At 48.9% G+C, this 15908-nt stretch overlaps 1 protein-coding gene across 4 annotated transcripts in view; it reads right to left on the bottom strand.

The window, feature by feature from the left end:
- Positions 1-3148: 3148 nt before the first annotated feature.
- Positions 3149-15908, bottom strand: part of RECQL (RecQ like helicase) — a 53109-nt gene continuing 40349 nt past the window's right edge. For all 4 annotated transcript variants that reach the window (XM_063929399.1, XM_063929402.1, XM_063929401.1 and 1 more), the window contains one exon: positions 3149-4098. In XM_063929399.1, coding sequence (XP_063785469.1) covers positions 3928-4098 — 171 coding nt within the window. In that variant the 3' untranslated portion in view covers positions 3149-3927. The remainder of the gene's footprint in view (positions 4099-15908) is intronic.

The following is a 15908-nucleotide window of genomic DNA, read 5'->3' as shown; positions in this document are numbered from 1 at the left end:
AAGGAGAACCATCATTTCCGCCATCACCTTGGTGAAAATCCTCGGAGCCGTGGATAGAGCTAACGGCAACGTCTGAAATTGGTAATGACAATCCTGAATTACAAGTCTCAGGAAAGCCTGATGCGGAGGATAAATGGGAACATGTAAGTAGGCATCCTTTATGTCCATCAAAACCATGAAATCTCCTTCATCCAGACTGGAGATCACTGCCCTGAGAGATTCCATTTTGAATTTGAACTTCTTCAGGTACAAATTTAGGGATTTCAGGTTTAGGATTGGCCTGACCGAGCCGTCCGGCTTCGGGACCACGAAAAGGCTTGAATAAAAGCCTTCTCCCCGATGTGACGGGGGAACCAGGATAATGACTTGATTCTGACACAACTTTTGTATAGCCTCGCTTACTGCCTCCCTGTCCGGAGGAGAAACTGGTAAGGCAGATTTGAAAAAAATCGGCGAGGGGGGAACGTCTTGAAACTCCAGTTTGTACCCTTGGGAAAACCCACGGGTCTAGGCCCGAACGAATCCAGAACTGACTGAAGAGTTTGACGTGCCCCCACCGGTACGGACTCCCGCAAGAGAGCCCCAGCGTCATGCGGTGGATTTGGCAGAAGCAGGGGAAGACTTCTGCTCCTGCAAACTCGACAAGGTTGTTGATCCTTTACCTCTTCCCCTCCCTCTACTAGCAAGTAAGGAAGAGCCTTGCCCCCTTCTGTATTTACTGGGCCGTAGGGACTGCATTTGATAGTGGTGCGTTTTCTTTTGTTGCCAAGGAACATAAGGTAAAAAAGAGGACTTACCCGCGGTAGCCGTAGATACCAAATCATCGAGGCCATCCCCAAACAAGACACCACCTTTATATGGGAGAGACTCCATATTTTTCTGAGTCTGCATCAGCATTCCATTGGTGAATCCACAATGCTCGCCTAGCCGAGACCACCATGGCATTGGCTTTTGATCCCAAAAGGCCAATATCTCTCGCAGCTTCCTTTAGGTAGGCTGCAGCGTCATTGATATAACCCAGCGTCAAGAGGATGCTATCCCTATCCAGTGTATCTATTTCAGAAGACAAGTTATCTGCCCACTTTTCGATAGCACTACTCACCCACGCAGATGCAATGGCAGGTCTGAGCAGCGTACCTGTGGTCGCATAAATGGATTTTAACGTAGTTTCTTGCTTACGATATGCTGGGTCCTTAAGGGCCGCCGTGCCCGGTGCTGGGAGAGCCACCCTTTTAGACAAACGTGACAGGGCCTTGTCCAAAATGGGGGGTGACTCCCAATTTTTCCTGTCCTCAGGGGGGGAAAGGATAAGCAACCGGAATCCTTTTGGGGATTTGAAACTTTCTGTCAGGGCTTTCCCAGACTTTTTCAAATAGCGTGTTCAGTTCATGAGAGGGAGGAAACGTTATACATACAGATCTGTTTATCAGGAACAGCAGGGTCCTCAGTGATATGTAATACATCTTTAATAGCCACAATCATGTACCGAATGCTCTTTGCCAATTTTGGATCTAATCTGGAATCACTGTAGTCGACACTGGAATTAGAGTCCGTGTCGGTATCAGTGTGCATCAACTGGGCAAAAGAACGTTTTTGTGACCCCCAAGGGATCCTGGACTTGCAATAACATATCCTCCATAGATTTTTTTCCACGCCTGGGTCTGAGACTCAGACTTATCTAATCTCTTACTGATAATAGCCATATTCGCATTCAAGACATTTACCCAGTCAGGAGTCGGCGGTGCCGACAGGGTCACCCCCACAGTCGTCTGTGTCCCTAATACAGCCTGCTCCTGGGAAGAGCACTCAGCCTCAGACATGTCGACACACGTGTACCAAACACCCACAGACACACCGGGCTTATAGGGGACAGACCCACAGTAAGGTCTATGAGAGGGACACAGAGAGGATTTGCCAACTCACAACCCAGCGCCAAACTAACAACTCTGAAAACACTAAAAAATGCCTCAGACCTGTAGCGCTTTTAAATGTCAAAACACTGCACAAATATGTACTGCGAACCCCCCCCCCCGTTTTGCACCCTGATACTTGTCAGCAGTGTAAGGAAGGACCAGCGTCTCTGCAGCCTTATGAAGAGGAAATGGCGCCGAGCAGTGAGCTGTGAGTGAGGAAGAAGCTCCTCCCTCATAATGGCACGCTTCTGTCCCGCTCAAATTAAACAAATAATTATACTGGCGGGGGTTAGGACAGTGCCCAGGCACTAATGTCCCCTCTTCGCAGTTAACCGTGCCCTGCAGTGCCTGTGTATGTGTGGGAGCATGGTGCGTAGCGTTCTGCACGCTACCTCAGAATGCAGTCACTGGATTAGTCTTCTGATCTTCTGCTACGCACCTGACTTCTGGCCCTGTAAGGGGGTGACGGCAGGCTGCGGGAGTGAGCATCCGGGAGCGCCCAGCGATCATCACCCTCAGGAGCTTATGGTGTCCTGTCAGCCAGAAGCAGAGCCATTGAACTCACCAGAAGTTGGTCATACTTCTCTCCCCTAAGTCCCGCGATGCAGGGAGCCTGTAGCCAGCAGCCTCCTTGAAAAAAGAAACCTAACATAAGTCTTTTCCCGAGAAACTTAGTAGAGCTCCACTAGAGTGCATCCAGTCTGCCTGGGCACAATTCTAAAACTGGAGTCTGGAGGAGGGGCATAGAGGGAGGAGACAGTTCACACCCTTTCAAAGTCTTAAAGTGCCTATGTCTCCTGTGGATCCCGTCTATACCCCATGGTTCTAATGTGACCCCAGCATCCGCTAGGACGTATGAGAAATCTGCTTTAGGCCGTGTGACAAAGACTATGTCACAATGACAGTTAATTCCAATTGAGGTACACTGGAGTCCAGAGAGGCCCTTCTCCCAAATTCCACATTAAATATGTACTAGTGTAAGCAGCTGCAATAGTGAGCGTATGACGAGTGCTACTTGGTGTCAGAGAAGATGGTGTGGTGTTACAGTATGTACAAAATCCCTGATCTCTCATCAGTTACAATGTCCTTATCCCTGCAAAGAAAACAATCGCCGTTATACATCTCGCAGTAATTAGATAGAAGGAATTAAACAAGTAAAACCTTTAGTGACCTCTATCTGAGGTTACTGCAACAGGATCAGCTGCAGGTTATTAAACAGAAAACCAACCATGATAGAGTGGCTGCAAAACAAAACATTTATCGTCTTAGTAATAAATTACAGAACTGAAAATATATTGACCGTGATCATATAGTTTGCTATTTGACATTTCCGAAGTCCTAAGACAACAGCTTCAGTTTGCAGCGGTCTTCAGTCTAGGACAGCGGCTTCAGTGTGCAGCGGTCCTCAGTCTATGACAGCGGCTTCAGTGTGCAGCGGTCCTCAGTCTATGACAGCGGCTTCAGTGTGCAGCGGTCCTCAGTCTATGACAGCGGCTTCAGTGTGCAGCGGTCCTCAGTCTATGACAGCGGCTTCAGTGTGCAGCGGTCCTCAGTCTATGACAGCGGCTTCAGTGTGCAGCGGTCCTCAGTCTATGACAGCGGCTTCAGTGTGCAGCGGTCCTCAGTCTATGACAGCGGCTTCAGTTTGCAGCGGTCCTCAGTTTATGACAGCGGCTTCAGTTTGCAGCGGTCCTCAGTCTATGACAGCGGCTTCAGTTTGCAGCGGTCCTCAGTCTATGACAGCGGCTTCAGTTTGCAGCGGTCCTCAGTCTATGACAGCGGCTTCAGTTTGCAGCGGTCCTCAGTCTATAACAAAGGCTTCAGTGTGCAGCGGTCCTCAGTCTATGACAGTGGCTTCAGTTTGCAGCGGTCCTCAGTCTATAACAAAGGCTTCAGTTTGCAGCGGTCCTCAGTCTATAACAAAGGCTTCAGTTTGCAGCGGTCCTCAGTCTATAACAAAGGCTTCAGTGTGCAGCGGTCCTCAGCCTATGACCGGCTCAGTTTGCAGCGGTCCTCAGTTTATGACGATGGAATCATTGTGGGGGATCCGGCTTTTCTTTGCTTCAGGGCTGCCGATCTTTACATCCGGCCGCTTGTGTTTTGCGGTTCCTTTTATTGGGGACTTGGCGGAGTTTGATGGACTTTTGTCTTGTGTTTTGGTGTCCGACTTTGTGGGAGATTTTACCTGTGGGAACACATTATATATAGTCAGGTTTTCCCAAGCACTGACTGACAGGGAGCACAAAGTTCTGAATGTGCTAAAGTCATGGAATATCAGGATTTTTGTACTTACCGATAAATCCCTTTCTCAGATTCCACAGGGGCCACTGGAGCGTAGTTACAATGGGGAAATAGTAGGCAGTAATTGGGAGCTGGCACTTTAAAATGCTCACACTGTGGCTAGCTCCTCCCCTACTATCTCCCCTCCAAGCCAGTCTACGTAAAACTGTGCCCGAGGAGAGCTGGAATAAACAAACCGTACGGTAGAGGAGGTTAATGACGCCCTGTAAACCAGGATAACACAAACAAAACCTGGAACAGAACCTAACAAAAAGCAGGTTAACCTGAACTGAACAAGCAGGCACCTAGTGATCTGCAAACCTTTAAGCAAAAAACAAGGAGTAAATAGCGCTGGGCGGGCATCCAGTGGCCCCTGTGGAATCGGAGAAAGGGATTTATCGGTAAGTACCAAAATCCTGATTTCTCCTTCATCCACTAGGGGCCACTGGAGCGTAGTTACAATGGGGACGTCCCAGAGCTCCCAAAACGGGTGGGAGAGCGCTGAAAGTCCTATAAAACCGCTCGGCCAAACTGTGATGCAGAGGCCGCAAAAAAGTGTCAAACTTGTAGAATCTGACAAAACGAATGTCGGTCCGACCAAGTAGCCACCCGACATAAAGTAGTCATGGAGACCCCACGGGCAGCCGCCCACGAAGGTTCCACAACGCGCATAGAGTGCGCTGAAATGGAAAACGGAGGCTCTCGAGCAACCGCCAATAAGACTGTCTGTTGGTCAGATGTATCCAACGGCCCAGCGTATGCTGGGACCCCGGCTATTTAGTACGGGAGCATCGTACAGAACAAAGAAGAAAACACTTCGTCGAATAGCCGAAGACCTCTGTAGAGAGAGTTGGCGAGTCCTGACAACATTCAAAGAAGGCCGAAAACACCAGTGTCAGATTTATATGAAAAACAGACATCCCCCCTGGAAGAAACGGCCGCTGAGTCTGAAGCTCAGCCGTAACCCCAGTCGAAAAGGGGGCGTTGCCAATAGAGTACTCCCTGAAAGAGAGCCCGAACTTACGGCCGCCAGGCTAATTTCTTTTGGAAGAAAACCGTAAGAGCAGAGACCTAAAATTCAGGTCAACGTAGTCTGAAGCACAGCCGAGTAAACCACCCAGAGAAAACCAAAGATGACAGCTGAATGGCAAATCAAAAGGGGAAAACCCCCGTTATCCACACTATGCTCCTTAAAGTTTCCCAAAGTGGCAAAAGCGAGAAGAGGTAACAGACTTCCGAAATCGGGGCCCAGTAGGCATAACCGAACTAGGGAACTTCTCCCTTCTGAGGTCTCGTGAACAGTCACGCCGTTAAACGAAACCAGTGTAAGATTGAATAAAGAAAAAGGACCCTGTTGAAGTAGACCGTCCTGCAGAGGTAGGAGCCAAGGCTCCTCTACTGACCAACAGGTGCAGGCTGGAACGTTAGAAACATAGAAACATAGAATTTGTCGGCAGATAAGAACCACTTGGCCCATCTAGTCTGCCCCTTATTTTTTTTTTTATTTTTTTTTTTATCACTAACCTTATTTGATCCTTATTTCTTTGTAAGGATATCCTTATGTCTATCCCATGCATGTTTAAATTGCTCTACTGTCTTAGCCTCTACCACCTCTGATGGGAGGCTATTCCACTTGTCCACTACCCTTTCTGTGAAATTATTTTTCCGCAAATTTCCCCTGAACCTCCCCCCCTCCAGTCTCAGTGCATGTCCTCATGTCCTTTTGCTTCTCTTCATTTGAAGAATGTTTCCCTCCTGGACTTTGTTAAAACCCTTGATATATTTGAAAGTTTCTATCATGTCCCCCCTTTCCCTTCTCTGCTCCAAACTATACATATTGAGATTTCTTAGTCTTTCTGGGTATGTTTTGTGATGTAGGCCATGCACCATTTTAGTTGCCCTCCTTTGTACAGTTTCTAATGTATTAATATCCTTTTGAAGATATGGCCTCCAGAACTGAATACAGTATTCTAGATGAGGCCGTACCAATGACCTATACAGTGGCATTATTACTTCTTTCTTTCTGCTGCCGATTCCTCTCCCAATGCAGCCAAGCATCTGACTAGCCTTCCTCATTGCCTTGTTACATTGCTTACCTGCCTTTAAGTCATCTGAAATAGTGACTCCTAGATCCCTTTCCTCCTCAGTAGTTTCCAGTATAGTGCCATTAATACTGTATTTAGCTTTAGGATTTTTGAGACCCAAGTGGCATGATTTTGCATTTTTTGGCATTAAACTGTAATTGCCAGACTCTTGACCATTCCTCTAGTCTACCTAGATCCTCAATCATTTGTTTTACCCCACCTGGTGTGTCTACCCTGTTGCATACCTTTGTGTCATCTGCAAAAAGGCATACTTTCCCTTTAATGCCATTTGCAATGTCACCAATAAAGATATTAAAAAGCACTGGTCCAAGTACAGATCCCTGGGGTACTCCACTGGTAACATTTCCCTCCTGTGAATGCACTCCATTTACCACAACTCTCTGTTTTCTATCCTTCAACCAAGATCTTATCCATTCAATAATCCTAATATCCAATCCCAAACTTTCAAGTTTATTTAGCAGTCTGCGATGTGGAACTGTGTCAAAAGCCTTACTAAAGTCTAGATAAGCTATATCCATGGCTCCACCTTTATCCATCACTTTAGTCACACAATCAAAAAAGTCAATAAGATTTGTTTGACATGATCTCCCCCCAGCGAATCCATGCTGTTTGGGATCCAGTAAATTGCCGGATTTGAGATAATCTACAACGCTTTCTTTTAAGAGTGTTTCCATCAATTTCCCTACTACTGATGTAAGACTCACTGGTCTGTAGTTGTTTGCCTCTTCCTTGCTTCCACATTTGTGCAGTGGGACTACGTTTGCTCTTTTCCAGTCCCCTGGAATTTCTCCTGTAGCTAATGACTGGTTGAATAATTCTGTCAATGGTGTTACCAGCACCTCTTTAAGTTCTTTTAGTATCCTTGGATGTATCCCATCAGGCCCCATAGATGTCCACTTTCAGCTTTGAGAGTTCTGTTAGGACCTTCTCCTCTGTAAATGTACTTGTTTCATTTTCCTGAATATCCCTGCAACTTAACTGTGGCCCCTTCCCCTCTCTTTCAGTAGTAAATACTGAGCAAAAATAATCATTAAGATGATCTGCTATTAAATTGTCTCCTTCAACAAGACTCCCAGTGTCCGTCATGCGCAGCCCAACCGGAGCCACCGGGAGGACTAGCACGCATTCTCCCCTCCTGTGTTACCGAAAGTGAGGTAGATAATAGAAAAGAAGGCAAGATAGACTAACCAGAAACTCCAAGGAACCCTGAGGGCATCCTCGGCTATTGCCGCCAGAGCTCACGTCAGAGGAGTAGTAAAGGGTTAAGGAGTCAGTCCGAACGCCCTGAGGTCGATCAGGAATCTCCGCCAACAGCGGACCAGCTGACAAAACTCCAGGAAATGTCCCCTCACCCGGGAGTCTGACCTGGCGACTTGACCTGGAAAGATGATTGTTGTCCTCCGCTCAGAGGGGAATGTAGGCGACCACTCATCGCGTCGCAACTTGACTGAATAAAGAGAGTACCTGGTCCAGAGGAAGAAAAAATCCTCTGACGGACCGAGGTGAGAACCGTTTACGAGGAGCAAAAAGTGGACCCGTGTCGAACCAGAAGCTCCTGGATCCTTCGGATATTCAGAAGCAACCTAATCTGCAGAGTGGGATTCCAGCAGTAGATTGTCCAATTAGAGAACAAACGTCACTCCCTGCCTTTGAAAAAATAAGAATTTACTTACCGATAATTCTATTTCTCGTAGTCCGTAGTGGATGCTGGGGACTCCGTCAGGACCATGGGGATTAGCGGCTCCGCAGGAGACAGGGCACAAAAGTAAAAGCTTTAGGATCAGGTGGTGTGCACTGGCTCCTCCCCCTATGACCCTCCTCCAAGCCTCAGTTAGGATACTGTGCCCGGACGAGCGTACACAATAAGGAAGGATTTTGAATCCCGGGTAAGACTCATACCAGCCACACCAATCACACTGTACAACCTGTGATCTGAACCCAGTTAACAGCATGATAACAGCGGAGCCTCTGAAAAGATGGCTCACAACAATAATAACCCGATTTTTGTAACAATAACTATGTACAAGTATTGCAGACAATCCGCACTTGGGATGGGCGCCCAGCATCCACTACGGACTACGAGAAATAGAATTATCGGTAAGTAAATTCTTATTTTCTCTGACGTCCTAAGTGGATGCTGGGGACTCCGTCAGGACCATGGGGATTATACCAAAGCTCCCAAACGGGCGGGAGAGTGCGGATGACTCTGCAGCACCGAATGAGAGAACTCCAGGTCCTCCTCAGTCAGGGTGTGCCCCTGACCAAGTATCAGCTCGGCAAAGTTGTAAAGCCGAGACCCCTCGGGCAGCCGCCCAAGATGAGCCCACCTTCCTTGTGGAATGGGCATTTACATATTTTGGCTGTGGCAGGCCTGCCACAGAATGTGCAAGCTGAATTGTACTACACATCCAACTAGCAATCGTCTGCTTAGAAGCAAGAGCACCCAGTTTGTTGGGTGCATACAGGATAACAGCAAGTCAGTTTTCCTGACTCCAGCCGTCCTGGAAACTATAATTTCAGGGCCCTGACAACATCTAGCAACTTGGAGTCCTCCAAGTCCCTAGTAGCCGCAGGTACCACAATAAGCTGGTTCGGGTGAAACACTGACACCACCTTAGGGAGAAACTGGGGATGAGTCCGCAGCTCTGCCCTGTCCGAATGGACAATCAGATATGGGCTTTTTTGAGACAAACGCCGCCAATTCTGACACTCGCCTGGCCGAGGCCAGGGCCAACAGCATGGTCACTTTCCCTGTGAGATATTTCAAATCCACAGATTTGAGCGGTTTAAACCAATGTGATTTTAGGAATCCCAGAACTACGTTGAGATCCCACAGTGCCACTGGAGGCACAAAAGGGGGTTGTATATGCAGTACTCCCTTGACAAACTTCTGGACTTCAGGAACTGAAGCCAATTCTTTCTGGAAGAAAATCGACAGGGCCGAAATTTGAACCCTAATGGACCCCAATTTGAGGCCCCTATACACTCCTGTTTGCAGGAAATGCAGGAAACGACCGAGTTGAAATTTCTTCATGGGGCCTTCCTGGCCTCACACCACGCAACATATTTTCGCCACATGTGGTGATAATGTTGTGCGGTCACCTCCTTCCTGGCTTTGACCAGGGTAGGAATGACCTCTTCCGGAATGCCTTTTTCCCTTAGGATCCGGCGTTCAACCGCCATGCCGTCAAACGCAGCCGCGGTAAGTCTTGGAACAGACATGGTACTTGCTGAAGCAAGTCCCTTCTTAGCGGCAGAGGCCATGAGTCCTCTGTGAGCATCTCTTGAAGTTCCGGGTACCAAGTCCTTCTTGGCCAATCCGGAGCCACGAGTATAGTTCTTACTCCTCTACGTCTTATAATTCTCAATATCTTGGGTATGAGAAGCAGAGGAGGGAAGACATACACCGACTGGTACACCCACGGTGTTACCAGAACGTCCACAGCTATTGCCTGAGGGTCTTTTGACCTGGCGCAATACTTGTCCAGTTTTTTGTTCAGGCGGGACGCCATCATGTCCACCTTTGGTCTTTTCCAACGGTTCACAATCATGTGGAAGACTTCCCGATGAAGTCCCCACTCTCCCGGGTGGAGGTTGTGCCTGCTGAGGAAGTCTGCTTCCCAGTTGTCCACTCCCGGAATGAACACTGCTGACAGTGCTATCACATGATTTTCCGCCCAGCGAAAAATCCTTGCAGTTTCTGCCATTGCCCTCCTGCTTCTTGTGCCGCCCTGTCTGTTTACGTGGGCGACTGCCGTGATGTTGTCCCACTGGATCAATACCGGCTGACCTTGAAGCAGAGGTCTTGCTAAGCTTAGAGCATTGTAAATTGCCCTTAGCTCCAGTATATTTATGTGGAGAAAAATCTCCAGACTTGATCACACTCCCTGGAAATTTTTTCCCTGTGTGACTGCTCCCCAGCCTCTCAGGCTGGCCTCCGTGGTCACCAGCATCCAATCCTGAATGCCGAATCTGCGGCCCTCTAGAAGATGAGCACTCTGTAACCACCACAGGAGAGACACCCTTGTCCTTGGAGATAGGGTTATCCGCTGATGCATCTGAAAATGCGATCCGGACCATTTGTCCAGCAGATCCCACTGAAAAGTTCTTGCGTGGAATCTGCCGAATGGAATCGCTTCGTAATAAGCCACCATTTTTCCCAGGACTCTTGTGCAATGATGCACTGACACTTTTCCTGGTTTTAGGAGGTTCCTGACTAGCTCGGATAACTCCCTGGCTTTCTCCTCCGGGAGAAACACCTTTTTCTGGACTGTGTCCAGAACCATCCCTAGGAACAGCAGACGTGTCGTCGGAAAACGGCTGCAATTTTGGATATTTAGAATCCACCCGTGCTGTCGTAGAACTACTTGAGATAGTGCTACTCCGACTTCCAACTGTTCTCTGGACCTTGCCCTTATCAGGAGATCGTCCAAGTAAGGGATAATTAAGACGCCTTTTCTTTGAAGAAGAATCATCATTTCGGCCATTACTTTGGTAAAGACCCGGGGTGCCGTGGACAATCCAAACGGCAGCGTCTGAAACTGATAGTGACAGTTCCGTACCACGAACCTGAGGTACCCTTGGTGAGAAGGGCAATTTGGGACATGGAGGTAAGCATCCTTGATGTCCAGGGACATTCGCTATCACTGCTCTGAGTGACTCCATCTTGATTTGAACCTTTGTATGTAAGTGTTCAAAGATTTCCCATTTAGAATAGGTCTCACCGAGCCGTCTGGCTTCAGTACCACAATATAGTGTGGAATAATACCCCTTTCCTTGTTGTAGGAGGGGTACTTTTATTATCACCTGCTGGGAATACAGCTTGTGAATTGTTTCCAATACTGCCTCCCTGTCGGAGGAAGACGTTGGTAAAGCAGACATCAGGAGCCTGCGAGGGGGAGACGTCTCGAATTTCCAGTCTGTACCCCTGGGATACTACTTGTAGGATCCAGGGGTCCACTTGCGAGTGAGCCCACTACGCGCTGAAACTCTTGAGACGACCCCCCACCGCACTTGAGTCCGCTTGTACGGCCCCAGCGTCATGCTGAGGACTTGGCAGAAGCTGTGGAGGGCTTCTGTTCCTGGGAATGGGCTGCCTGCTGCAGTCTTCTTCCCTTTCCTCTATCCCTGGGCAGATATGACTGGCCTTTTGCCCGCTTGCCCTTATGGGGACGAAAGGACTGAGGCTGAAAAGACGGTGTCTTTTTCTGCTGAGATGTGATTTGGGGTAAAAAAGGTGGATTTTCCAGCTGTTGCCGAGGCCACCAGGTCCGATGGACCGACCCCAAATAACTCCTCCCCTTTATACGGCAATACTTCCATGTGCCGTTTTGAATCTGCATCACCTGACCACTGTCGTGTCCATAAACATCTTCTGGCAGATATGGACATCGCACTTACTCTTGATGCCAGAGTGCAAATATCCCTCTGTGCATCTCGCATATATAGAAATGCATCCTTTAAATGCTCCATAGTCAATAAAATACTGTCCCTGTCAAGGGTATCAATATTTTCAGTCAGGGAATCCGACCAAGCCACCCCAGCGCTGCACATCCAGGCTGAGGCGATCGCTGGTCGCAGTATAACACCAGTATGTGTGTATATACCTTTTTAGGATATTTTCCAGCCTCTCAGCTGGCTCCTTGAGGGCGGCCCTATCTGGAGACGGTACCGCCACTTGTTTTGATAAGCGTGTGAGCGCCTTATCCACCCTAAAGGGTGTTTCCCAACGCGCCCTAACTTCTGGCGGGAAAGGGTATACCGCCAATAATTTTCTATCGGGGGAAACCCACGCATCATCACACACTTCATTTAATTTATCTGATTCAGGAAAAACTACAGGTAGTTTTTTCACACCCCACATAATACCCTTCTTGTGGTACTTGTAGTATCAGAAATATGTAACACCTCCTTCATTGCCCTTAACATGTAACGTGTGGCCCTAAAGGAAAATACGTTTGTTTCTTCACCGTCGACACTGGAGTCAGTGTCCGTGTCTGTGTCGACCGACTGAGGTAAATGAGCGTTTTACAGCCCCTGACTGTGTTTGAGACGCCTGGACAGGTACTAATTTGTTTGCCGGCCGTCTCATGTCGTCAACCGACCTTGCAGCGTGTTGACATTATCACGTAATTCCTTAAATAAGCCATCCATTCCGGTGTCGACTCCCTAGAGAGTGACATCACCATTTCAGGCAATTGCTCCGCCTCCTCACCAACATCGTCCTCATACATGTCGACACACACGTACCGACACACAGCACACACACAGGGAATGCTCTGATAGAGGACAGGACCCCACTAGCCCTTTGGGGAGACAGAGGGAGAGTTTGCCAGCACACACCAAAAACGCTATAATTATACAGGGACAACCTTTATATAAGTGTTTTTTCCCTTATAGCATTTTAATATATATATACATATCGCCAAATAAGTGCCCCCCCTCTCTGTTTTAACCCTGTTTCTGTAGTGCAGTGCAGGGGAGAGCCTGGGAGCCTTCCCACCAGCATTTCTGTGAGGGAAAATGGCGCTGTGTGCTGAGGAGAATAGGCCCCGCCCCCTTTTCGGCGGGCTTCTTCTCCCGTTTTTCTGAGACCTGGCAGGGGTTAAATACATCCATATAGCCCCCAGGGGCTATATGTGATGTATTTTTAGCCAGAATAAGGTACTATCATTGCTGCCCAGGGCGCCCCCCCCCCCAGCGCCCTGCACCCTCAGTGACCGCTGCTATGAAGTGTGCTGACAACAATGGCGCACAGCTGCAGTGCTGTGCGCTACCTTATGAAGACTGAAGAGTCTTCTGCCGCCGTTTCTGGACCTCTTCACTTTTCGGCATCTGCAAGGGGGGTCGGCGGCGCGGCTCCGGGACGAACCCCAGGGTGAGACCTGTGTTCCGACTCCCTCTGGAGCTAATGGTGTCCAGTAGCCTAAGAAGCCAATCCATCCTGCACGCAGGTGAGTTCACTTCTCTCCCCTAAGTCCCTCGTAGCAGTGAGCCTGTTGCCAGCAGGACTCACTGAAAATAAAAAACCTAACAAACTTTTACTCTAAGCAGCTCTTTAGGAGAGCCACCTAGATTGCACCCTTCTCGGCCGGGCACAAAAATCTAACAGGCTTGGAGGAGGGTCATAGGGGGAGGAGCCAGTGCACACCACCTGATCCTAAAGCTTTTACTTTTGTGCCCTGTCTCCTGCGGAGCCGCTAATCCCCATGGTCCTGACGGAGTCCCCAGCATCCACTTAGGACGTCAGAGAAAGAGGTATTCTGTGATCTTCCTAAACCCTGTGGGAGCGGAAGAGCGGCCGAATGGAAAGGACTGACCGTGAAAATGAGTATCCTGTAATGCGAATATGAGAAAAGCCCGATGAGGAAACCCAACGGAGTTCAGTAAACAGGCATCCTTGAAGACAAGGGACGCGTAAAACCCCCCTTTCTTCTTCAAACTAGCAATCACAGACTGAAAGGATTCCAAGGCCAGAATAGGCCTGGCCGAGCCATCTGGCTTTGGCACGGGAAAAGAAAACAAAGGCCTGAGAAATGCCCCGATTCTAATGATATGTGAAGACAGGGATCAACACCCTTTGCGGTTAGAAGCATCTGGAGCGCCGCCTGCAGTATGACTGTCTTGTCATCGTAAACCGGCCGACCCATGCCGAGGGACCCGAGACGGTTGGACTCCCAAATCGAGTCTGTAACCGCCCAAGCCTTCCCAGTCCTCCCAGGAGGACCACCGACAGGCGCCTACACTGGGACCCCCCCGGTGGTAGGAAGGTCTGACCTGCGGTGGGTGTGTTGGATGACCTAAAATCAGACTGGACTGAGGATGCTGAACTACTGCTTCAGCCTGCTACCATGAGATCCCTTGGCGACGGAGATACCGCCCCTGACTTGGAGTCAAAAGCCTGAAAGGGCACGGAAAAAGTTAAAGGAAAGACCGGTAAAAGATCCGTCTTGGAGCTGGGGCAGCAGTAGGGGAAAGAAAAATGTACTTACCCCCAATGGCCTGAGAAATCAGGCAGGAAGTTCCAAGCCCAAGCGAAAATGCAGGTTCCGAGTATACAGACGTGGAGACCTCAAAAGAATATAAAGCAGAATCGTGATTCTGATCTGTCCCAAAGCATCAGTTGATCCTGATGCGAATTATCCAGTAACCTAGAGGACAATTGCTCCACAACCTACCTGCTCCGGACAAGGTCGAACCCCTGCTGTCGCATAGGTCTCTCAGATGGATCCCTCAGCAAGGTTGCCCCAGAAAAAACGGCAGCCTGTTGGACCGGCGATACCTTGAGGGGTATACCCTGGAGAGGTCTGATATCGTTTCCTGCTATCTGCGGGAAAAGGATAGGCAAACATTGTTCGATACCGGAAATTGTGAATTCGGATGCTTCCCGGCCGCCTACCGGAGCATGCCCAGCTCATTTGAAACTGAACAAGTCGCTGTCATTTCTTCCTTGGCGTCAAACCCAGAGGGACCTGAAGTGTCCGACCTCTTTACCTGCAGCACCAGACGAACCGCTGTACAATACGCCTCAATATCCTGAGATACTGGTTCAGACTCCACCGAAACATAATCAGTATCTCGTGTAACATGGAGGTTAGCAAGATCCTTTTAGAAACCTGAAAACGTGCAGTCGGATGTCTCCAGGACCCAGAGACACTGGTTCGGACTCCACCGAAAACAGACATCCTCAGTATCCCGGACATCCATTGCCTCCTTCCAGAGAGGTCTATCATCCGCAGCGTCGTGTAACACTGAGGTTAGCAACCTCCTTTTATAAACCTGGGAAGAAGAAATGACGGACGGGGTCTCTGGTAACGGTGACCTTACTTGCATAAGCTGAGCTGTTCCAAACAGGAACGTCCTGCAGCTGCATTGAGGGCTAATCAGATGGCTCCACCGCACAGTCTACACATAACAGGGAATTCTCTGTCCTGGGTGTTACGTTTAGTTAAACGAAAAGAGAAAAATAAGAATTTACTCACCGGTAATTCTATTTCTCGTAGCCGTAGTGGATGCTGGGGACTCCGTAAGGACCATGGGGATTATACCAAAGCTCCCAAACGGGCGGGAGAGTGCGGATGACTCTGCAGCACCGAATGAGAGAACTCCAGGTCCTCCTCAGCCAGGGTATCAAATTTATAGAATTTCGCAAACGTGTTTGCCCCTGACCAAGTAGCTGCTCGGCAAAGTTGTAAAGCCGAGACCCCTCGGGCAGCCGCCCAAGATGAGCCCACCTTCCTTGTGGAATGGGCTTTTACTGATTTAGGCTGCGGTAATCCTACCGCAGAATGCGCCAGCTGAATAGTGCTACAAATCCAGCGCGCGATAGTCTGCTTAGAAGCAGGAGCACCCAGCTTGTTGGGTGCATACAGGATAAACAGCGAGTCAGTCTTCCTGACTCCAGCCGTCCTGGAAACATATTTTCAGGGCCCTGACTACGTCCAGAAACTTGGAATCCTCCAAGTCCCTAGTAGCCGCAGGCACCACAATAGGCTGGTTCAAGTGAAAAGCTGATACCACCTTCGGGAGAAACTGAGGACGAGTCCTCAATTCTGCCCTATCCATATGGAAAATCAGATAGGGGCTTTTACAGGACAAAGCCGCCAATTCT

Source organism: Pseudophryne corroboree, chromosome 6 (genome assembly GCF_028390025.1).
Source record: "Pseudophryne corroboree isolate aPseCor3 chromosome 6, aPseCor3.hap2, whole genome shotgun sequence".
In the NCBI taxonomy this organism is placed as follows: Eukaryota; Metazoa; Chordata; class Amphibia; order Anura; family Myobatrachidae; genus Pseudophryne; species Pseudophryne corroboree.
This window is presented reverse-complemented; position numbering and strand designations above follow the sequence as displayed.